The following is a 20,709-nucleotide window of genomic DNA, read 5'->3' on the forward strand; positions in this document are numbered from 1 at the left end:
CCTCCTGCTTTTCACCTTCCATCTCCCATCCTAAAGGGCTCCCAGAATGGGAACCAGAGGCAGGAAAAGCATGGGAGACATTATACAAAAGTGAGGTGAGCTCCCCTACCCCCACCCCCACCCCCAATTTCCTTATTTCATTTGTATTCACCAGTGTAACGAGAGGCAAACCATTTCTCACTCAAACTGAGGTAACCTCTCTGATGCTGCAAATGTTTTATCCAAAGGGTGGATTTACTGCAGAGTCATATTCGAATCAGAGGTTTCATTGGGCAGTTTTGAATAGTCCTATGAGAAGGGAGACCTCTATCGAGGGTGTTTCTCAGAGAAAAAGGGTCAACCTCTTGGAAAGCCTTTGGGAGCCGTCTGTGTGGTCATCCATGGCCTCATTCTGACGTCCAGATTGTCCTGGGACCCTCCAGTGGGGTTGGGGCAGTCCCAGATTTGGACCACCTTCCACTCCCACGCCCAACTTCACAGTCTCAGCTGTTTCACTGAATGTTGCATCAGGGATGGTGATGAAATCAGTGTCAGCGGATTTTACCCATGGATGCAACAGGCTGAAGGACCAGCCAGGGTCATTGACACTGTGCACCTTCAACTACCCAGAACGCTGGACTTTCTAGCCACGGTGAAGGGCTGGGTGCTGGAATATCTCAGTTGGATGTCTAGCCCTTGCTTACACTGGTGTCCCCCACCCCCAAATCACCTGAATCCCACAGAGCCCAAGAAACTTAGGCCACTAAGGTTGAGGAATCAGATGGTTCTTAGCAACAGCTCTTTCCTTCCAACAGCCCTCCTAGCCTCCAGAGTGAGGCCTGAAGTGAGGGAGCAATAATACCTTATACCGAACTTATGTGGTTTCCCAGTTCACAAAGTGCCTTCATGTCCATTGTCTCCCAGTGAAAATAACACCGTTCTCAACAGAGACTAAGAAGCCCCCTTATTCTTAGATTGAGGACATCAGGTGGGAACCAAACTTCATTCCAAACTGAGCTTGCCATCCTATTGGGAGATAAATGAATGCTTCTGTTTTGATTTTTACTCAGGCAGGCAGGGGTGAGGAAATTAGGTTTGAAGGGAGGGAAGATATAGCTTAGAGAGGCAAAAAGATGAGGGAAAGGTTAAGCAGGAAGGAACTTGAGACTAGATTCATTTAAATATTCGTTACTCCCACCCCACCCACTTCTACAGCCTCTTTGATTCCTGGAGAGCATTACACGTTAAGTCCCATCACAGGCCTCCAGTCACGGCAACCACACGACTCATTTCCCCTGGAACTGAGGCTACTTACCTGGGCTCCCCACGGAGGGAGATGATGCAGGGAGGGGAATCCCACCTGCTGTGAGTCACCTGCTAGTATAAAGGGCGGGTCTTACAATGCAGGGAACTTAAAAAGAGACTCAGAGACAAGGGGAGAAAATCTACAGAAAGCAGCTCAGAAACTTGGTGGACGACAGAGGGAACCAAACCAGAGACGCACAGAACAAAGAGAATCAGGCTCAGAGCAAGGGGAAGTGGACAGAGATTCCACAGGGACTGCAAGGCACAGAGCCAGCCAGATCTGAGAAGCAGGCAACGAGATGCTGGGGAGCAGAGCTGTGCTGCTGCTGCTGCTGCCCTGGATTGCTCGGGGCCGGGCTGCGTCTGAGGGCAGCAGCCCTGCTTGGGTTCGGGGCCAGCAGCTCTCACAGCAGCTCTGCATGCTGGCCTGGAGTGCACATCAACCAATGGGACATGTGGTGAGTGGCAGCCTCTGGGACCAAACAGGAGCCTATCCAAGCCCTCCAAGGCTGCAGTGGAAGACTCTGTGGCCTAGGGTGGAAACTGGAGGGTTGAAAGCCATCAGAGGGTAAGAGAGGACAGGGGAGTGGGGTTCCAGGGAGAGTCACAGCCTGAGGATCCAAGTGGGGTTTGAAAGTACTTCTTTCTTTACTCTTCCCACCCCTCCTCCATTCCAGGATCTACCAAGAGAAGATGATGATGAGACTACAAATCATGTCCCCCATATCCAGTGTGAGGATGGCTGTGATCCACAAGGACTCAGGGACAACAGTCAGGTACTAAGATGAGGCTGGGCTGCAAGGAAGAGGGGACTGGGGACAGAGCTGGACACCATGGTGAATTAGTAAAAGTTGTATCTGTCCTTGTCCATTCAGCCTGCTATAACAACAAACCATAGACTCAGTGGTTTATAAACAACAGACATTTTTTATTTTAAAAAATAAATTTATTTTTAAATTTTTTATTTATTTTTGGCTGCGTTGGGTCTTTGTGGCTGCGTGTGGGCTTTCTCTAGTTGCGGTGAGCGGGGGCTACTCTTCGTTGCAGTGTGTGGGCTCTATTGCAGTGGCTTCTCTTGCTGCGGAGTATGGGCTCTAGGTGCGTGGGCTTCAGTAGTCGTGGCACATGGGCTTAGCTGCTCCGTGGCACGTGGCATCTTCCTGGACCAGGGCTTGAACCCGTGTCCCCTGCTATTGGCAGGCGGATTCTTAACCACTGTGCCACCAAGGAAGCCCACCACAGACATTTATTTCTCACAGTTCTGGAGGCTGCAAGTCCGAGATTAAGGTGCCAGCATGGTTGAGTGAGGGCCCTCTTCAGGTTGCAGACTTCTTGTCTCCTCACATTGTGGAAGTGATTAGGGAGTTCTGTGGGTCTCCTTTATAAGAGCAATAATCCCATTCTTGAGGGCTCCATCCTCATGACCTAATAACCCCCCAAGGGTCCCACTTCCTAATACAGTTACACGGGGATCAGGATATCAAAATATGAATTTTCTGGGGACACAAACATTCATATCACAGCCGTTTCTAAGAATGGCAAATATCAGATGGGTCTTTGGTGAAGTAATTAGAAAGTATCTTTTTTCTTTTCCTTTCTCTTTTCTTTCCTTCCTTCCTTCTTCTCACTCTTTGCTTTCCCCTCCTTTTTTTCTCTTTCTTTCCTTCCTTCCTTTTTTCTTTTTCTTTCTTCCTCTCCCTCTCTTTTTTGTTTTTGGTGTTCTTTTTGGCTGCGCTGAGTGACATGCGGGATCTTAGTTCCCCAACCCGGGATCAAACCCATGCCCCCTACGGTGGAAGCACAGAGTCTTAACCACTGGACCACCAGGGAAGTCCCTGTATCTGTTTTCTTTCACTGCTTTCTTTTCTCCCCAGTCCTGCTTGCAAAGGATCCACCAAGGCTTGGTTTTTTACGAGAAGCTGCTGGGCTCAGATATTTTCACAGGGGAGCCTTCTCTACTCCCCGATGGCCCTGTGGGCCAGCTTCATGCCTCCCTACTGGGCCTCAGGGAACTCTTGCAGGTATGAACTAGGGGCCTGGAGAAGTGGGGCTTGCAGGTGTCAGAGACAGGGCCTGGCGGGGGAGTGAAGGATCTAGAGTCCTCTCTGATTGTGTCCTGTGTCCTTTCAGCCCGAGGGTCACCACTGGGAGATTGAGCAGACTCCAAGCCCCAGTCCCAGCCAGCCGTGGCAGCGCCTCCTTCTCCGCCTCAAGATCCTTCGCAGCCTCCAGGCCTTTGTGGCTGTAGCTGCCAGGGTCTTTGCCCATGGAGCAGCAACTCTGAGCCCCTAAGCCAGCAGCTTAAGGATGGCACCCAGACCTCCACGGCTCAGCAATGCTAAGATGAATTTATCAGCCTAGACACCTGTGAGCCAACAAGTTAATCAGTCCACTAATTTTAACAGGACTTGCTCTGTTGAAAAATTACCAAAACTGACTTATGATGCTGACCTAGAACAGGTTGAATATTTATTACATGGGAAGGGAAATTTTGGGATTATTTATCGTCGTGGCAGCAGTTTGGGGAGGAGGATTATTTATTATATTTATACTGAATTATGCACTTTTTTCAATAAAGACTTATTTATGTGGATATCTAAGTCTAATTTCTAGGCTTGTTAGTAAAAAGAAACAGAACGGAAAAACAGAGCCAAAGGACTACAAAATGCATCCTTCTACTCTGCAGGGCTATGGTGGAGAGGGATCTTTCCTCATGACCCCTTGGTATATAGAGTAACCGTGATCTTTTTGGCCTTAATCCCTACATGGCTAAGCAAGCTGAATGAGATTACAAGGGACTGTGATTAGGAAGTGGGGGTCCTAAGTGTGGCCCTCTCTTGCTCCCTGACCCAGGGCTTCCTTCCCTGCTTTCCTGGCCAAGAGTGTATTTGGCCAAAGACAGGAGTTCTGAATCACTGCAGGATCAGAAGTCAGAGCTGTTTTGAGCAGAAAGGGCACTCCAGGAAGATGAAGTAGGCACTAGGTTAGTCTTATCAGCTACTAAAATGTTGAAAGCCTTCCATATTGGAAAGAAGCCACTGCCCTGAGCCCTCCAAGTACCTCCTAACTGTTCTGGCCTGCTCTCAAATTCCTATACCTCCCAGCACAGCAGGCAGCCTCCAGGCTCCTAGCTGGAGCTATGGGTAACATCTGTTCTGATTCATTGGTGACTGTTCCTTACCCGTATTATGCTTCTACCTCTCACTCCAAATCCCACGGTTAACCCAGTTTAGAAGGAGCACATGCCTGATTTCCCATCCTTGGAGAGCAACATCATGATGTGAGAGGTAGGAGGGGCAAAATATATGGAAAGAACAGAGAAAATGTAGTTTCTAGTAGTCAGAAGGAATCAAGGGCCCATCTGTGTAGAAATGGCTGCGAGGGAAGACGTAAGCTTCATCCACGGTGTTCTGGCCAGCCAACAGTGGGTCACCATTTGGCATGATTTCTTCCATCTTCATGCTGTTTCTGAAGACTAGATAGTCCAGAGAAAGAAGTCAGGCCCTGATCTTAGGCAAGGAGTTCCCAAAGCAGCAGGGAAAGTGAGAGAGGATGGCAGCAGAGGCCTAGACAGGGCCTGAGGGGGTCACTTAGGTGGGGCGGGGGAGGCGTGTGTGTATTTCCTAATAAAAGGAATCACAGGGATATAAGCCTTTCTCCAATGAGGAGCTCAGAACTGTCTTCTTCCGTAGTGGGTGAGGGAGGGGAGTTGGGAACGGGAATGTGTCCCCTCTTCCCTAGCCCCATCTCATCACTTACTTTCCATGTCCTCAGTGTTCAAGTGCCTCAGATCATGGGGCAAATCCGGCTCTGGCAGTGGCTGTGAAATAGGCTCTGGAATAGGCTCCAGCTTCAGTCCTGGTCCCAGGTCTGGCACTGGGACTCTCTGTGACACCTCGCCTAGTGTGGGCTCCAGCACGGGCTCCAGAGTGGACTCCAGTGTGGGCTCCAGAGTGGACTCCAGCACGGGCTCCAGAGTGGACTCCAGCACGGGCTCCAGAGTAGACGCCATCATGGGCTCCAGAGTGGGCTCCAGAGTGGACTCCAGTGCTGGCCCCAAATCCAGCCCTGCCTCCAGCAGTGGCTCTAAGTCCAGGCCCGGCCCTGGCTCTGGCCCTGGTGCCAGCCCCAGATCCAGCTCGAATGACTCCAGTTCTGGCTCCAGCTTAAGCTCCGGCAGTTGTTGCAGCTCATCCACCTGTCTGGATACCCCAATACAGACAAAGGAGCAGGGCTCAGTCGTTTAGGTAAAGTGGGGAATGGTAGAGAAAGCAGAGGCTATCTCTCTAGTCTAAAAGGCAATAGAGCAGAGGGCTTAAGGTTAACCAGAGGTTTAAATCCTATCATTTACGAGTTGGGTGACCTTAGGCAAAGTGACCTAACCTCTCTGACCTCAGATTTATCATCTGTAAAAAGGGAACAACAATACCTCATAATACCTGAGAGGCAGTAAGATGTTAAAAGCAGGGCTTTGGAATTTGACAGACCTGGATCATTGATTAGCCATGTATCTTAGGTATGCCACTTCACCACGCTAAACCTCAGGTTCCTCAGCTGAAAACAGTAATAACAGTATCTTCTGCCTCATAGGACAATTATGAAGATTCAATAAATGAGAAAATGAACACAAAGCATTTAGCCCAGTGCCTGGAACATAATAAACTTTCATTAAATGTGGCTGTTATCATTCATTACTGGCTCAAATGGGTTCTCATAAGGCTTAAATTTTGAAAATGTTCTAAAAAAACTAGTACCATGCTTGGCATTAAGTAGATGTCCATTAACATCAATGATTATGACTATTATTATCAGGGAACCCCTGTGGAGACAACCTAAGGATGGCAGCAGGAAAACAGAGAGGAGAGAGACTAAAAGAGCAGGAAACAAACCCAGAAGGCTGGGGAGTGTGGGTCAGTAGGAAAGAAGGCTGGAGAGACCGGAATTGGGCAGGTTTGGGTCACTATATCAGCCAAAAAGAGTTAGGGAAGATGGGCAAAGAGTTCACATCTCACCTGTTAGAGACCACAATGAGCTTATGTTTCAGGTATTTCTTCCGTTCCTGGAGATTAACTATGGGGGACAGACACAGGAGGCAGGGGAGGTCAGGAGATTGGACACATAGCCCCAGGGTCCCCTAGTGCAGGTGGTCCTGACAGTCATGTCTCCCTACTAACTAGCAGTGTCCCACAGACAAAGCCCTTAACTTCTTTGGATATCAGTTTTCCCACGCTGAAAGGAAAGAGTTGGATGTGTGGATGCCTGTGGATCCTTGCACTCTACCAGTGAAGTATATCAATGCTTCTCACCTTTCTCCTGGGAGTAGCGCCCAAAAGCCTCATCCCGGGGGATTCGTGGGTAGAGGAAGCACAGTGGGTTCTCAGGTATGTTCTCCTCAGTGAGCAGCTGGTACTGGCTGATGATTTTGGCCAGCGGGAGTGACTGCAGCACCTCCTTGGTGAAGGGCTGCACAGAGTAGATGAGCACCTTATCTGGAGAGTGGATACAGGAACAGGCAGGCTTGAGGGAAGAGGCTGGGCCTGGGAGCTCCCCACCCTGGCTGCCCAACAACAAATCTGCTGAGGGATTCAGGACAGAGCCAGGGAAGCCAAGGGCAGGCAGAGGGGCAGCAAGAGAGGCTGTGGAAACAGGAGGGCAGGGCAGCTGACCATCATCTTGGTGTTCCACCCAGGAGCAGGTAATGCCCCCTTCCAATGTTTCACTGAAGCGCAGCAGAAAGGTGCCAGAGATGGTCTTTTTCAGCAGCCGGCGCTCCTGGCTCCGGCTTACAAAGCCCATGATGTGTCTGCAGCACAGAGAGCAGCTGTGAGGGCCTCCTGCCTCCTGCTCCCCTTGTAGAGGGACAGACTGCCAGGTCTGGGCCCTGGCTCTGCCACCTTGTTACAAACTGTTCCATGTTGGCCAAGTCATTTCACTTTACTGACAATATCCACCTCCCAGGGTTGGAAGAGGTGTGAAGCTGCGGTGAGGTCACACAGATGAAAAGCACCTTGTAAAAGGCAAAGTGCTACACAAATGGGCAGGCAGTGTGGTGGAAAGAGCATAGGCGTGAGGTCAGACAGGCCTCGGTTTGAATCTCAGCTCTGCCCCTGGTGTAAGTCCTTTAACCTCTCTGAGCTTTCATTTCCTCCCTTGAGGGTGGCAACACCCATCACCCAGCAAGGTTATAAGGATTACGTGAGAGAATTCATAAAAAGCACCCCGCAGGCTCTGGAACACAGTGGATGCTAGACAAATACGGGCTAGGAGACTATTACTGCAAACGTGAGGGGGTTATGACCTGGCACCAGGTTCTGCTCTCTCCCCCTATTTGCCACATGAGGGCGCACAGAGTCCACTCTCAAGCAGAGAAAGGCGGCAGGGAAGAGAGGGAGGCTGACCAAGGCCTTACCCATCGTTCCAGAGATCCTTCAGGTGGTCATGTACCAGGTCCAGAATTTTGTCGAGCCATATCCAGAATGGTAGCTTGCCAGGGGGGCTCTCTCGCTGAAGGAGGAATGGAAAGGCAGGAAGAGATGTGGAACTGCCCTGGGTGTGGGGAAGGACTAGTAATTGGATGGGGGCCAAGGTCTAGCTGCACAGGATGCAGAGAGTTACCTTAATGAAATTGACCCAGGACAACAAGTCACCCTCAGTCTTGGAGTTCTGCCCTGTGGGCAGACAGACAGTTGAGATGACAGAAGGCAGGGCCAAGGGTCCTGGGACAGAAAGGATGGAGGGTGCGGGCAGACAAAGGCTGGGGAAATGCTGAGAGAATAGAAGGTCTGTACCAAACAGCTTGTCCCGCAGCATGCCAAGCTGGTCTGAGTTGAGGCCTCGGCCAACGTAGGAGGAGAACTGCCAACTGAGAGCAGGGCCCAGCAAGTCCCAGGGGGCCTTGGCGGGGCTGGAGAAGAACTGCTGATTCTGCAGAGGTAGGAAGGGACCGGGCGGCTCAGAAGTAGTGCCCTCACACCAAGCTTCCACGCCCCTCCTTGCCACCCTTCACCTGTTGGCCCCCACCACCTACCTGGGGGTCTGAGCTGAGCAGATTGAACCAGAGAACCGAGGCCCAGGCGACTGAGAGTTGGTTCATGTTAGAAATAATCACCACAGGAAGGGTGTCTGTCTGGGGAGGAGACAGAAATCACAGAAGAGGGATGTGATGTTTCCAGCTGTAGACATCTGTCAAGGGCAGACAATATTCCACCCTGAGAGGCTTCTGCTTAACCCCTCCTTAGGTCTTCCCCCAAACGCACTCCATTTTCACTCACTTTCAGTTCCTGCTTCAGACCCTGGTAGGTGTATCTGACTGTGAAGCTGATAATGTGCAGTTCCTCTGTCACGGCTAGCAGCCCCTGGGACAGCAGAAGACACAGTGATCAGCGTGCCTTTTGGTAAGTTCCTCCTGCCCCCCAACCCCCTGTCCAGGCCTCACCTTATTGCTGCCCTTTCCTGAACTACCTGAACGCTGCTCCATCAGTGTCTGTGAATTGAGGGGAGGGAGAGAGAAGGCCAGAGCAAGGACCCCAGCGTCCCTAGAACCCCTGCTTTGCCCTCAGGACTTCCCAAGGCCTGGGAACTTCCTCCAGCTTGTTCGATTGGACTACAACCTTAAGATACCATCCCTTCTTACCAGGTAGCCGAAGTCCCAAATTAAGCCCTGACTCTGCCCTTTCTCAGGAGTCAAAGTTTTCTGGTTTGAGGTCAGAATGTTGAACTTCCGGAAGCTATTCCAAGGAGGGAGAAGATATATGCAGGTCAGGAGCAGAGTTATTCTAAAAACTCAGCAGGAAAATAACAAAAGTTCCACTTCATTTCAGACCTCCCCTTCTCCCTCTGTCCATACACCACCCAAATCAACCTCCTCCTTGTTTGTGTCCCCATCAGGGCTGCCACATGTGATGGTACAGGTCAGGCAGTGCACAAAAGTTTGCAGTGTCCTTGTCAGGCACCTACCCTTGTGATTCAGGAGGATTTCTGTAAAGAAAAAAAAAAATCACTGGGAAGCAAAATAGTGTAGAAGTTAGGAATTTGGTCTGTGGAATCAGACAGACCCGGGTTCAAACCCAAATCTGCAGCTCACCAGCTATGTGGCTAGAGACATAAATTATCTGAACTTGTCTCCTCATTTGAATAGTGCCTTGATAATACCTAACTCATGGGGTTCCTGTGACAATTTTATTTTATTTATTTATTTTTATTATTATTATTTTTTTTTTGCAGTACGCGGGCCTCTCACTGTTGTGGCCTCTCCCGTTGCGGAGCACAGGCTCCGGACGCGCAGGCTCAGCGGCCACGGCTCACGGTCCCAGCCGCTCCGTGGCATGTGGCATCTTCCCGGACCGGGGCACGAACCCGTGTCCCCTGCATTGGCAGGCGGACTCTCGACCACTGCGCCACCAGGGAAGCCCCCTGTGACAACTTTAAATTGGGTACTTGACAAGCTACATGTCACGTAGTAAGCACTCAACAAAAGAGATGAGCTATTTCTATGAGGTAGGGATGGAAGGGAAAAGAACACAGCCCCAGGGCCCTGTTGTGAAGAGTAGGTGCCTCCTCCACCCCACCACCCCACTTCCTGGCCACCCCTTGGTCCCACCCTTCACCTGCCCCAACTTACCTGTCAATGGAGACTTCTGCAGTCAGTGACTCATTGCCTTCCTGGAGTCTCACCAGCAGCCTGCAAGGGAGGGAAGGAGATGGGGGAAAGTGGTCAACTTCAATCTCCTGGATAGACCAGATGTTTGAAAAAAACAAGGGAAGAGATTAGAAGAGGTAAGGAGATTGAGGGGAAAAGAGAGAAGAAACAGCCAAGAGTGGGAAGATTTGTAAAACCAGAAAGCATCAGTGCCAGGGCTGGTAAAAGGAAGTAGGAATGAGTTCTGAAATGCCAACCTTGTTCGGACGGTGAACTTGCTCCCAGTCTTGAGGATGAGGGGTCGATGGGGAGTTTGGGGCATGCAGGGCTGGGTTTCTACTACAAAGGCTCTGGGGAGATGTGGACAGAATATCTAGAGGTCAGTATCTGTAAGAATGGCTCGCCTTGTCCCTTCCCTCTGGCCTCCCTCGAGGTCCCTCCCTGGCCTCTAGACCTGTGGAGCAGGCGAAGTAGCAGCTCTGTGACCTGGGCCTTCCGCAGATCCACCCCTTCGATCAGAAGGTCCCCCTGATAGGTGACCATGTGACTCAATCCCTTCAGCTCCTTCAGCAGCTGCCGCAGATGAAACAACAGCTTTGCTCCAGCTGTGAACCTGGGTGACAGAATCCAAGGGAGAAAGAATCCATCAGTTTCCTGGAATCCCCAAACAGGCTCCAAGAGCTCCCCTTTAACTATGTGGAAAGTCAGAAACTGATTGGGACAAAAAAGAATCCAGGAAACATGTGAAAGATTTTTCAACTTTGTTCATAACCTAAGGAATGAATATCAAAGCCGCTTTCACATATAAAATTGATAAAAGATTTAGTAACATAATAAAGCTAACTTTCACATGATGCTTGATATGTACTTTTTTTTTTTTTTTTTTGGCGATACCCGGGCCTCTCACTGTTGTGGCCTCTCCCGTTGCGGAGCACAGGCTCCGGACGCGCAGGGTCAGCGGCCATGGCTCACAGGCCCAGCCGCTCCGTGGCATGTGGGATCCTCCCAGACCGGGGCACGAACCCGTGTCCCCTCATCGGCAGGCGGCAGGCGGACGCTCAACCACTGCGCCACCGGGGAAGCCCTGATATGTACTTTTTATTCTAAGTGCTTCACACATCTTCATGCATAGGGTTAATTCTTACAACAACCCTATGAGGTAGGTACTATTATTATCCCTATTTTACAGATGGTAAAGCTGAGGCACAGAAAGATTAAAGTGACTTGCTCAAGGTCATAAAACTAGTAAGGGATGAAGTTGTATGTGTTTTACTGTCTATATAATAAGAAATAATAATAATAGGCAATATGGTAACAGGAAAACAATTATCCACTACATAAGAGCAAACAGATTGGGATAGCAGTTTGGAACTATTTTTTTAAAAAGCTTCAGGATACTTCCCTGGTGGTCCAGTGGTTAAGACTCCACATTTCCAATGCAAGGGGCGCGGGTTCAATCCCTAGTCGGGGAACTAAGATCCCACATGCTGCGTGGTGTGGCCAAAAAATATATAAAAAATAAAAAGCTTCAAAAAATGTATATACATTTTGCAGTATTCCATTTCTAAGATATATCCTAAGGAAATAATCAGACAAACAAATGGACAAAGACAGATGTTCATAGTTCATAGCTTTGTTTTCTGTAATAGAAAAATTAGAAAAAATTGGTATTGGGTATATAAATTATGGCATATTGACATCATGGAATACTATGCAACCATTAAAAATAATGATATAGACACAAATTTTTGACAAGAAAAAATTTTCAAAAACATTAAATTATAAAAATTACAAGACAGTATATATATGATATAATCTGAGTTCTGTTTAAAATAGATGTATATTTGTGAATATGCACCAGGAAAATCTGGAAAAATGTATTCAAAAGCATTAACAGGGGACTTCCCTGGTGGTCCAATGGTTAAGACTTCACCTTCCAATGCAGGGGGTGTGGGTTCGATCCCTGGTCGGGGAGCTAAGATCCCACATGCCTCACGGCCAAAAAACCAAAACATAAAACAGAAGCAATATTGTAACAAATTCAATAAAGACTTTAAAAATGGTCCATATCAAAAAATTTTTTTTGAAAAGCATTAACAGTGGTTACCTCTGAATGATCAGATTATGCACATGGGTAATTTTTACTTTTTTTCTCTTATAAGTTTTCTGAAATTTTTCCAATTAGTATATTTTATATTTACAATCAGAAAAAGAAATACAGCTCTTTGTATTAAAAACAATGAAACAAAAGAACAACACAGTAACAGCACCACCACCAAGAAAAGGTATTGGGTTGGCCAAAAAGTTCATTCAGTTTTAAGTAAAAACAAAAAACACATTTTTCATTTTCACCAAGAATTTTATCGAACAATACATTCACTAACCGAGCGAACTTTTTGGCCAATCCAATATATACTTTAACCCAGGAATATCACTTCTGATAACTTACATTACAGAAATAACTGGAGATGTAAATAAAGATGGAGCTATGAGGTTATTTACTGTAGCACTGTTTAAAATAGCAAGAAATCACTCACAGGCCATAATTTGCCAACCCCTGTACAAAATGATGAATACATGTGCAACTGTAATGTAAATACTTATCCTGTACCCTAAGCCCTATATAACTGTTTTCAATTTATCTGAACAGTGGTATATTTTTATTTTTTTATATTAAATTTTATTGGAGAATAGTTGCTTTACAATGTTGTGTTACTTTCTGCTGTACAGCAAAGTGAATCAGCTACATGTATACATATATTCCCTCTTTTTTGGATTTCCTTTCCATTTAGGTCACCACAGAGCACTGAGTAGAGTTCCCTGTTCTATACAGTAGGTTCTCATTAGTTATCTATTTTATACATAGTACCAATAGTGTATATATGTCAATCCCAGTCTCCCAGTTCATTCCACGGGTGCCCCCCCATGGTATATTTTTAATAGTTTAAATTATAATAAATTTTCTCATGACAAAATATCTAAATAATAGGTATTTTTCAAATATGTTGAAGGACACATTAGTTATTTTTTCTACATCACAATAAAATTAATATAAAATAAGGAGTTTACTGGAAAACAAAGAAAGAAATTTGTTTAGGGCTTCCCTGGTGGTGCAGTGGTTAAGAATCCGCCTGCCAATGCAGGGAACACAGGTTCAAGCCCTGGTCCGGGAAGATCCCACATGCCACAGAGCAACCAAGCCTGTGCGCCACAACTACTGAGCCTGCGTTCTAGAGCCCAAGAGCCACAACTACTGAGCCCACGTGCCACAACTACTGAAGCCCGCGCGCCTAGAGGCCGTGCTCCGCAACAAGAGAAGCCACCGCAATGAGAAGCCTGTGCACCGCAATGAAGAGTAGCCTCCGCTCACCACAACTAGAGAAAGCCCACGCACAGCAACGAAGACCCAATACAGCCAAAAAAAGAAAAGAAAAAAAAAAGTATCATGCGTAGGGACTTCCATGATGGTCCAGGGGTTAAGACTCCACCCTTCCACTGTAGGGGGTGCGGGTTTGATCCCTAGTTGGGGAACGATCCCACATCCCATATGCTGTGTGGCATGGCCAAAAGATGCAAAAAATAAAAGTATCATGGGCATGGGTAAATATGACATACTGCTAAGTTAAAAAAAACAAACAAACCCACAGATCTCAAAATAGTATGAACAGTATGATTCAATTTTTGTTTAATAATATTATAGTAGCTACATCTGGATATTAAGGTAACTGGTAATTTTTTTTTTTGGCATTATATTCACTGCACTGAAAAAAAGGTAAAACGATATTTCTCGGGTGATTAAGCAGGAAGGAGAAATCGGATTGTGGATCAATTCATTACTTTCCCCAAAGCAAAGACTGGGCTCTGGGCTCCCTGAGTGGTGAGAATGAAGAGCAGAGCATAGCTGCAGTCAGACAAGGGAGCTGGGATCATTCTGGGGAGCAGAGATTAAGGAGGGCAATATCTCTTGTCATATACAGGGCATTATAACCTACAAAGCACAGGGGGTAGGTAGGACTAGGGCCAGGTGAGCACGAGGGTGGGGAGGTGCCTCTCACCACTTCTCCAACTGCTCCAACCCTCCATCCGGGGGACCTCCAATGCAGGCTTTCTGCTGCTGAACTTTCCACTCCTCCAACTTGGGCAGCAGTAGCTCAATTAGGGTAGTTAATCGGCCTAGCAGTGCTTTGGAGGCATCTAGCACCTCCTATGAAAGACATAAAGTGAGTGCTGAGAGCCTCTCACCATCACCCTCCACCATTCAACCAGGGATGAAGAGACAAAGAAGCCAAGGCTAGGAGGCCCGGGCTCCCGATGCCTCATTTTCCCCAGTTCCCTGCTGCCCACTCCCTCTGTCCTCTGCCACCCACCTTTCTCCTTCTGTCCAGTTCATTGAGCGTTTCCTGCAGAATGTCCCGCTGTCTGGTCTGATGGGGGTCCAAAGAGGGTGTCCTTGCTGGACAGCAGGAGCAGGAGTGAGACAAATATACCTAGGGCTCCTCCCCTTCTCCTTCCCAGCCCAGACCTCAGCCAGAGTCAGGAGTGGGGAGTTCTGAAGGGAGAAGAAGGGGAACCAACCAAAGCACAGGCACCTCTGGGCCCTCATGCAAATTCTGAATGGTCTTGCTAGAACCAGAAGTCCACTCAATCTGCTAAGGCAGTTTCCCAAGCATCCCCTCCAACATTCACTAGCTGTCCCTCAGCTACACCTCCAGCCTGACCTCTACAACATACCCTGGCACCTCCAGCTTTGCAATGGCAGCAGGACTGTAACCAGCAAGATGCAGCCGAAGGTGATTACTGCTTACTGGGGCTTTCCCCTTCTGCTCTATTCTACCCTTGGCCTCCCAGTAGGCATCTTTCTCCCACCCCTCAATGTGCTTTCTACCTGAGGTCTGGATCTTATATCGGAAGCAGAAGACATCCTGCTGGTCTTTCAGTTGGCTGATGGATTTCACCAGCTTCTGCAGAGGAGATGAGACCCTGATGAGGCTGCTTCTGTGAGAGGAGGCAGGCTGAGTCCTGCCCACCCTGGCTCTTGCCACATCTACCAACCTCCATCATAGCCTTTAATTCCAGGATCCGGGATTCAATCTCATGCTGCTGGCTCTCCCCAGGTGCTGCAAGGGCTGGTTCTTCTCCTTGCTCCTGAAATAAGAGGCTCTGAGCACATTTCAACTCTGACCTTTCATCCCTGAAATCCAGGCCTGAAATGAAACCACAGGATGTGGAGGGATCTTGTTCTGAGGCAAATTTGCTGAGTCCTTTGCAGGATCCCTCTCTACTCCAGGAGCTTTCAACATCACCACCAAATTGTTCTCACCAATTGAGCCCTCTGAGCCTGGGTCAGAATTCTTTTTTCTTCCAGAAGGAGATTAAAGATCATCTCAGCCAATTGGGTAGCACCCTGGGGAAAGGCCTGCAGTAGGAAAAGAGAAAGGACTGATTTAACTTAACTACCATCAATGAACTACCACCTCAGGCCCTCCTCACCAGTGACCTCAGTATTCTCCCCTTCTTCAGGGTCCCAGGCCCTACCCCTTTTCACCACTGGTCCCCCAAACCCTAGCCTCTTTCCAAACAGGTCATCTAGACTATGTCCTTCTCTCTGCCAGTGATCTCCCGAGTCCAGACTCTGTCCCATTTTCCCCAGATCTTCCCCTGTCCTTTGAACCTCCAGGTCCTGTTCTATGTTCCATACCCTAAAACGTACTCCTCTACACTCAGCTGCCATTCCTACTTTGTTATTCCTGGCTCCTCCAAGTACCTGAATGTCCCGATAGAATTTTCGCAAGTTGTGCTGTAGCAACAAACACTCAGGGTCCTGGCTGCAGCGGCTACACTCATAGTTCAGTTGGTCCAAGAAGTGGAAGAACAGCATATTAGCCTTGGCCTCATCATTGCCCAGTGCAGCTTCCTGCCTAGGGACCAGGAAGGACAAGGATTAGTATCTCTGCAGGGTTGCTACCATCTTGAGGCCTTCCAACCCCTTCCTGCCCTTGGTGTCTCCAGGATCCTGGGGGCTCAGAAGAAAGAAATCATTTTCCTCATCCCCCCAACTTCCTGAAGGCCTCACCAGTTCTGATCTTCAATCCAGACAGACAAGTTCTGTCGAATGTCCACCGGCAGGAGGCTATTTGAATAGAGCTGGTGCAGCTGATCCTGAAATGGGCTGTCAAGATTCTGCAGCATCTCCCACTGCGCCATTTGGGGTCTGAGCCTAAAGGATGCATGTTCCCAATTGGAAATTTTGCTGGACTAAACCATCCACAGTCTCGTGATTGTTTATTATTACAAATTTTAAGAAATGTTTAATTATACAGGTAAGAAAAAATACAGAAAAAAAGTAAAGTCTAGATTGACTCCACTCCCAATCTTGGTCCCTTTTCCTCCTCTCCAGAAGTAACCAATATTATCAGTTTGGCGTATATTCTTCCAGGGAGTACTATTTAAGAGCTCCAATATGTAGGCCTTTTTGTTTCAATGGTAATTTTCAAACACACAACAAAGTAGAGTGAATAGTACAAGGATCATCCATGTACCCATCATCCAGCTTCAACAAACATGTATGACACTTCCGCAATCTCATGTCATCTATCTCCCCCAATGAATTTATTTTAAATTTATTTGTTCGTGTTTGTATTCACTTATGCTGGAGCATTTAAAGGTCAGTCTTAAGTATTTAAAAAAAGGGTTTTTTAAATTATTTATTTATTTTTGGCCACACCGCACGGCATGCAGGATTTTAGTTCCCCCACCAGGGATTGAACCCACTGCAGTGGAAGCGTGGAGTCTTAACCACTAGACCACCAGGGAAGTCTCAGTCTTAAGTATTTATTTCAGCATTATCCCGGCTGGCCCCAAAGCTTTATCAGAGGCTGAACCTCCTTGGAGATAAACTGCTCTCCATGTTGGAAGGAGGAGCTCCATTCTCTAGAAGATGTTTAAGATATTTAAATACTGTGTAAGGGGTCACTGAATCCCTAAGATTGTGACACTTTTATGACTTCTGTCAATCTCTGATTCTTCATGTGGATTATTAAGTTCATGAGGAAATTCACTCAAAACTTGTTCTTGCCTGCCACCAAGCAGGCTGGGAGGAGCCCTTCTCCCTACCTTTCCCCGCCCACTGCCATCTGTCTGTTTAGGAAATCAAAACATCTTGCAGCCTGAACCTAACAAAAAAGAATTAACACCCACGTCTGTGGTCTAAAAAAAGGTCACATGATTTTATTACAAATCAAATGCTTGGGGTGGGAAAGATTCTTTTCCACCAGTACAAATAATCATAAGCTGCCTTTCTACCTCTGGGAAGTAGGAACAAGGGAAGTAAAGAATTGGGCAGGGGCTCCTACTTTTCACTTTAACCCTTTAGTAGTGCTTGACTTTTTACACTAAAAAACAAACGATGAGGCCCCAGCTCCTAAGGAACTAATTGGCTGGTATTAATAAAGCAAGGCGGCAAGTAAACCCTGAGGTTTAAATACGAAAAACAAAACCAAAAAACCTGGCCTTCTTAAATAGATTGCAAGCACGGAGGTTAAGGGCTGTAAACTCCTTTTTTCTCCAGTTATCCAACACTCTTTTAGGCGCGTATTTTGTGCTCAATAAGCTTTTCTGAAAAGAACTCTAGTTTTTTCTTTCTTTTTTTTGGTAAGAATCAAAAATAACAGACCGGAAGGTAAAAGCGTTGGCCAAGACACTGAACCAATGCAACAATGCCAGGTTTCGGGTCTTGGAAGTTGCAGGGGCGTTTCTGGAGGGCGGGGTGCGTTACGGTTGGGGACCTAGGTTGGACAGGAGGATGAAGGAGGCGACAGCTCCTGTTTCAACCTGGGGACAGAGTCTGAACCCTGCGGGGCGTACCCCCCAGGGCCTGCCTGCCCTCTCAGAGAGAAACCCCCGCCTCCACCCACACCCCCACGCACCTTCTCAGGGCCGGTACCTGGTTAGAGTCTCAGCCCCCGCTCCCTCCAGTAGCTGTGGTCCAGGCTTCCGGTTCCCAGAGAGAGCTCTGGCACCAGGGCCTCCCGCGCCGCCCTCGGCTTCGGCCCGCCTCTCGAACCCACCCCCTTGCCACAGGCTTGAGTGAGCGGCTGAACCCCGGAACTCGCCATTCCCATAGAGGCGCCCCGACACTGGCTGCCATTCAGCCAACCTCTTCTCCAGGCTGTGAGTTCATTGGCGCCACCACAACTCCTCCTTCTCCGCGAGGCGGGACAAGCGGAGCTGAAACCACACCTCTAACTGCAGCGATTGGTAGGAAAGCTCAAGTAAGCCCTGCCCCGTATCTGCGGAGGGAGGAATCCAATGAACAGAAGAGCTCAGGACTGAAACAGCTGATTTCCGAGAACCCGCACATACGCAGCGGAACCGAGACTGGCTCAGGACCTTGGAGGCGCTGAGCTAACAAGCGAGACGGAATTTCGACATATTGGGACAGGAAGGGGAGGGCTTAAGAAATAACAACAAAACCCACAAAAGCCTATTTATTGTTGGTACCGTGCTAAGCATTAGGACACCGTACCGTTTTTAATTTCCACGAAACCCATTGCATATCACTATTCTTTAGAAATTTAAAAAACTGAGTTTGGAGAAAGAAGGTACTAGTCAATGGTCGCTGAAGCTCTAACAAGTGGAGCCTGGATTCAAAGCCAAATCCTCTGATTCCAAACCACAAACTTTAAAATTTCTACATTTTACAGTACTGCCTTCCTCCTTGATAAAAAAAATCAGAGATTTGGATTTTGAACACACACGTACAACTTGTCAGAATATTAGATCCAGTCATCATGTTTACCACCTTTTTTTTTTTTTTTTTTGGCTGCACTGCGCTGGCATGCAGGATCTTAGTTTCCCCACCAGGGATCAAACCCGCACCCCCTGCAGTGGAAGTGTGGATTCTTAACCACTGGGCCGCCAGGGAAGTCCCACCACTTCTTTTATAATTGATTGATTGCTGCGCAGCTTACGGGGATCTTAGTTCCCCGACCAGGGATTGAACCTGGCCCCTTGGGCAGTGAAAGAGTGGAGTCCTAACCACCGGACAGCCAAGGAATTCCATACCACCTTCTTTTATATCTCAGTAGTATTCCCATCCCTAGGATCTAAGCCATAGTCATAGAGTAAGGTCCACTGCCAGTAAGGAACTGAACTTACTACTGATACCAAAGGGGCCATGGTAGTTGTTTCTTCCAGGTGACTCAATTTGAGGTGCCCCCCAAGACCTCCTTGCTGGTCTCTGGTGGAGGGCTGTTCACCTCTCTCTCATTATAATACTGGATCACCCGCTGAACCCCAGCCTTCACTATAGGTTTAAGTGAAGTACTGATCATTACTCCCGTGGGCCCCCCTGACAATCCAGCCATGGCCATCAGAAGTTCATAACCCAGATCTATGACCCCGTCTCGGCCTCGTTCCTTGGCCTTGTCCGAGCAGTTCTGAACAGCATAATACAATGCTGTGGCCAGGTTGTAGAAGGTTCCCACTCCTGGCAACAGCTGGACTACATTGTGCACACTCTGCTCCTGCTCCTGCTCACAGTCCTTGATGGAGAGGGATCGTCGGGCCCTCTCTGGGTCTGGGTGCTCCCTGGCCAACAGCTGCAGAGCAGAGGCCAGGGCATCCACTGACGCTCCCGTCCCTGTGCTTCTGCTTTTCTCGAGCTCTTGAAGATGTCTGATGAGGATCTGTGTCGCCTTTACACTCCCCTGGCGGTAGAGCTGAAGCTGCAGGACCCGTACATCAGCTTGACAGCCAGCTTTCTCCAAGGCAATCATCAGGGGCAGGCCTACCAGGAACTTGGGGAGAAGGGCCATGTGGGTGAAGCCAGGCAGGGATTTGGGGAGCAGGGCCCGGCAAGACAATGGGGCTGAGGAAGGTAGCCAGGATCCCAAGGATGAGTGAAGATGCACCAAGACGTTTGTCTGGTTTCCATATGGAATGGCATCCACAGCGTGCAGCAGGAAGCAGCAAAGAAGTAGCTCAGCTGGTACCATGATGAGTCTGAGACCACGCATGTCCGGAGCAGAGTGCACTGGAGACGGGAGAAACCAGAAACATACAAACCGTTTCCGTAAGGACTGTGGTCCAAAAGGAGCCCAGGACTCAGGGAGAAGAACCTCATCTATCACCTCCAAACTTCTGTTCTTTTTAGCTAAAGGACTGAGAAACAGGAAATGCAACCCAATTGTTCCCTCTTGACCTTCTCCATCTTCAGGTCTTCCTCTGCCTGATTTCCACCCATTTAATAGGGAGCCCCGAATTACCACAAAGTCTGGTGATTAAGAAGTAATACGGCTTTGATAGATTTGGTAGCTCCTCGATCCTGTTCTGCCTACTCCTCTGTCGGGTGAAGAAAGTAGATATTGGCTTTCCCCTATTATCAGTAAGAGATGTAATCTCTGCAAATATTTGTCCATTTGTACTGGCTTCTCAAACCTTGTCCCCTTGTCACACACTGGACCTCAATACCTAAAAACTCTGTTCTTTGGCATTTCCTGCCGGTCCCTGTCACTTTCACACTCCAGCTCATGATAGAAGCTGGGAAACCCAGAATCAGAAGAGGTTAGGTATCTATGATTCTCTTTTCAGTTTAAAAATTAAATTAGCAAAAAAAAAAATTAAATTAGCAAGATTCAGTGTCTCATTGGAGATTTAGTACAAGGTAGATGAATGAGAAAAAAGTTAAAATGCTTCTACGTGTTTCTATTCTGTAGTTTTGCCTTATTTTTAACTTCCCTTTCCAAAGATAGAAATAACGTTATGCAGCCCATAAGAATCTGCTGGAC

General features: G+C 48.0%; 3 protein-coding genes across 5 annotated transcripts; 1 reads left to right on the forward strand and 2 right to left on the reverse strand.

Moving 5' to 3' along the window:
- Positions 1–1,583: 1,583 nt before the first annotated feature.
- IL23A (interleukin 23 subunit alpha) lies at positions 1,584–3,576 on the forward strand. Its single transcript, XM_060025003.1, has 4 exons — positions 1,584–1,742; positions 1,962–2,060; positions 3,159–3,305; positions 3,415–3,576. Exons 1-4 carry the CDS (start codon positions 1,584–1,586, stop codon positions 3,574–3,576), a joined length of 567 nt encoding a protein of 188 aa, XP_059880986.1.
- On the reverse strand, positions 2,864–18,579 carry STAT2 (signal transducer and activator of transcription 2). 3 transcript variants are annotated; one of them, XM_060024999.1, is made up of 24 exons: positions 17,865–18,579; positions 15,996–16,139; positions 15,687–15,840; positions 15,243–15,338; positions 14,975–15,067; positions 14,808–14,883; positions 14,290–14,375; positions 13,978–14,126; positions 10,377–10,535; positions 10,180–10,272; positions 9,905–9,964; positions 9,241–9,261; positions 8,918–9,011; positions 8,720–8,767; positions 8,556–8,639; positions 8,312–8,410; positions 8,073–8,208; positions 7,900–7,952; positions 7,694–7,788; positions 6,951–7,087; positions 6,591–6,773; positions 6,297–6,354; positions 5,044–5,486; positions 2,864–4,759 (listed from the first exon to the last, which is right to left on the reverse strand). In XM_060024999.1, exons 2-24 carry the CDS (start codon positions 16,124–16,126, stop codon positions 4,617–4,619), a joined length of 2,691 nt encoding a protein of 896 aa, XP_059880982.1. In that variant the 5' UTR covers positions 16,127–16,139; positions 17,865–18,579; the 3' UTR covers positions 2,864–4,616. The 3 variants fall into 3 exon arrangements, with proteins under 3 accessions (XP_059880982.1, XP_059880981.1, XP_059880983.1); XM_060024998.1 differs by having other exon boundaries at positions 17,848–18,579; XM_060025000.1 differs by lacking the exon at positions 15,996–16,139 and having other exon boundaries at positions 17,848–18,579.
- Positions 18,580–18,714: 135 nt separating this feature from the next.
- Positions 18,715–20,297, reverse strand: APOF (apolipoprotein F). The gene is given in 3 exon segments (XM_060025001.1): positions 18,715–19,128; positions 19,131–19,955; positions 20,188–20,297. Coding segments are annotated over 2 exon segments (942 nt in total). The 5' UTR covers positions 19,939–19,955; positions 20,188–20,297; the 3' UTR covers positions 18,715–18,994.
- Between the last annotated feature and the right edge of the window lie 412 nt (positions 20,298–20,709).

This window comes from Delphinus delphis, chromosome 11 (genome assembly GCF_949987515.2).
Source record: "Delphinus delphis chromosome 11, mDelDel1.2, whole genome shotgun sequence".
In the NCBI taxonomy this organism is placed as follows: domain Eukaryota; kingdom Metazoa; phylum Chordata; class Mammalia; order Artiodactyla; family Delphinidae; genus Delphinus; species Delphinus delphis.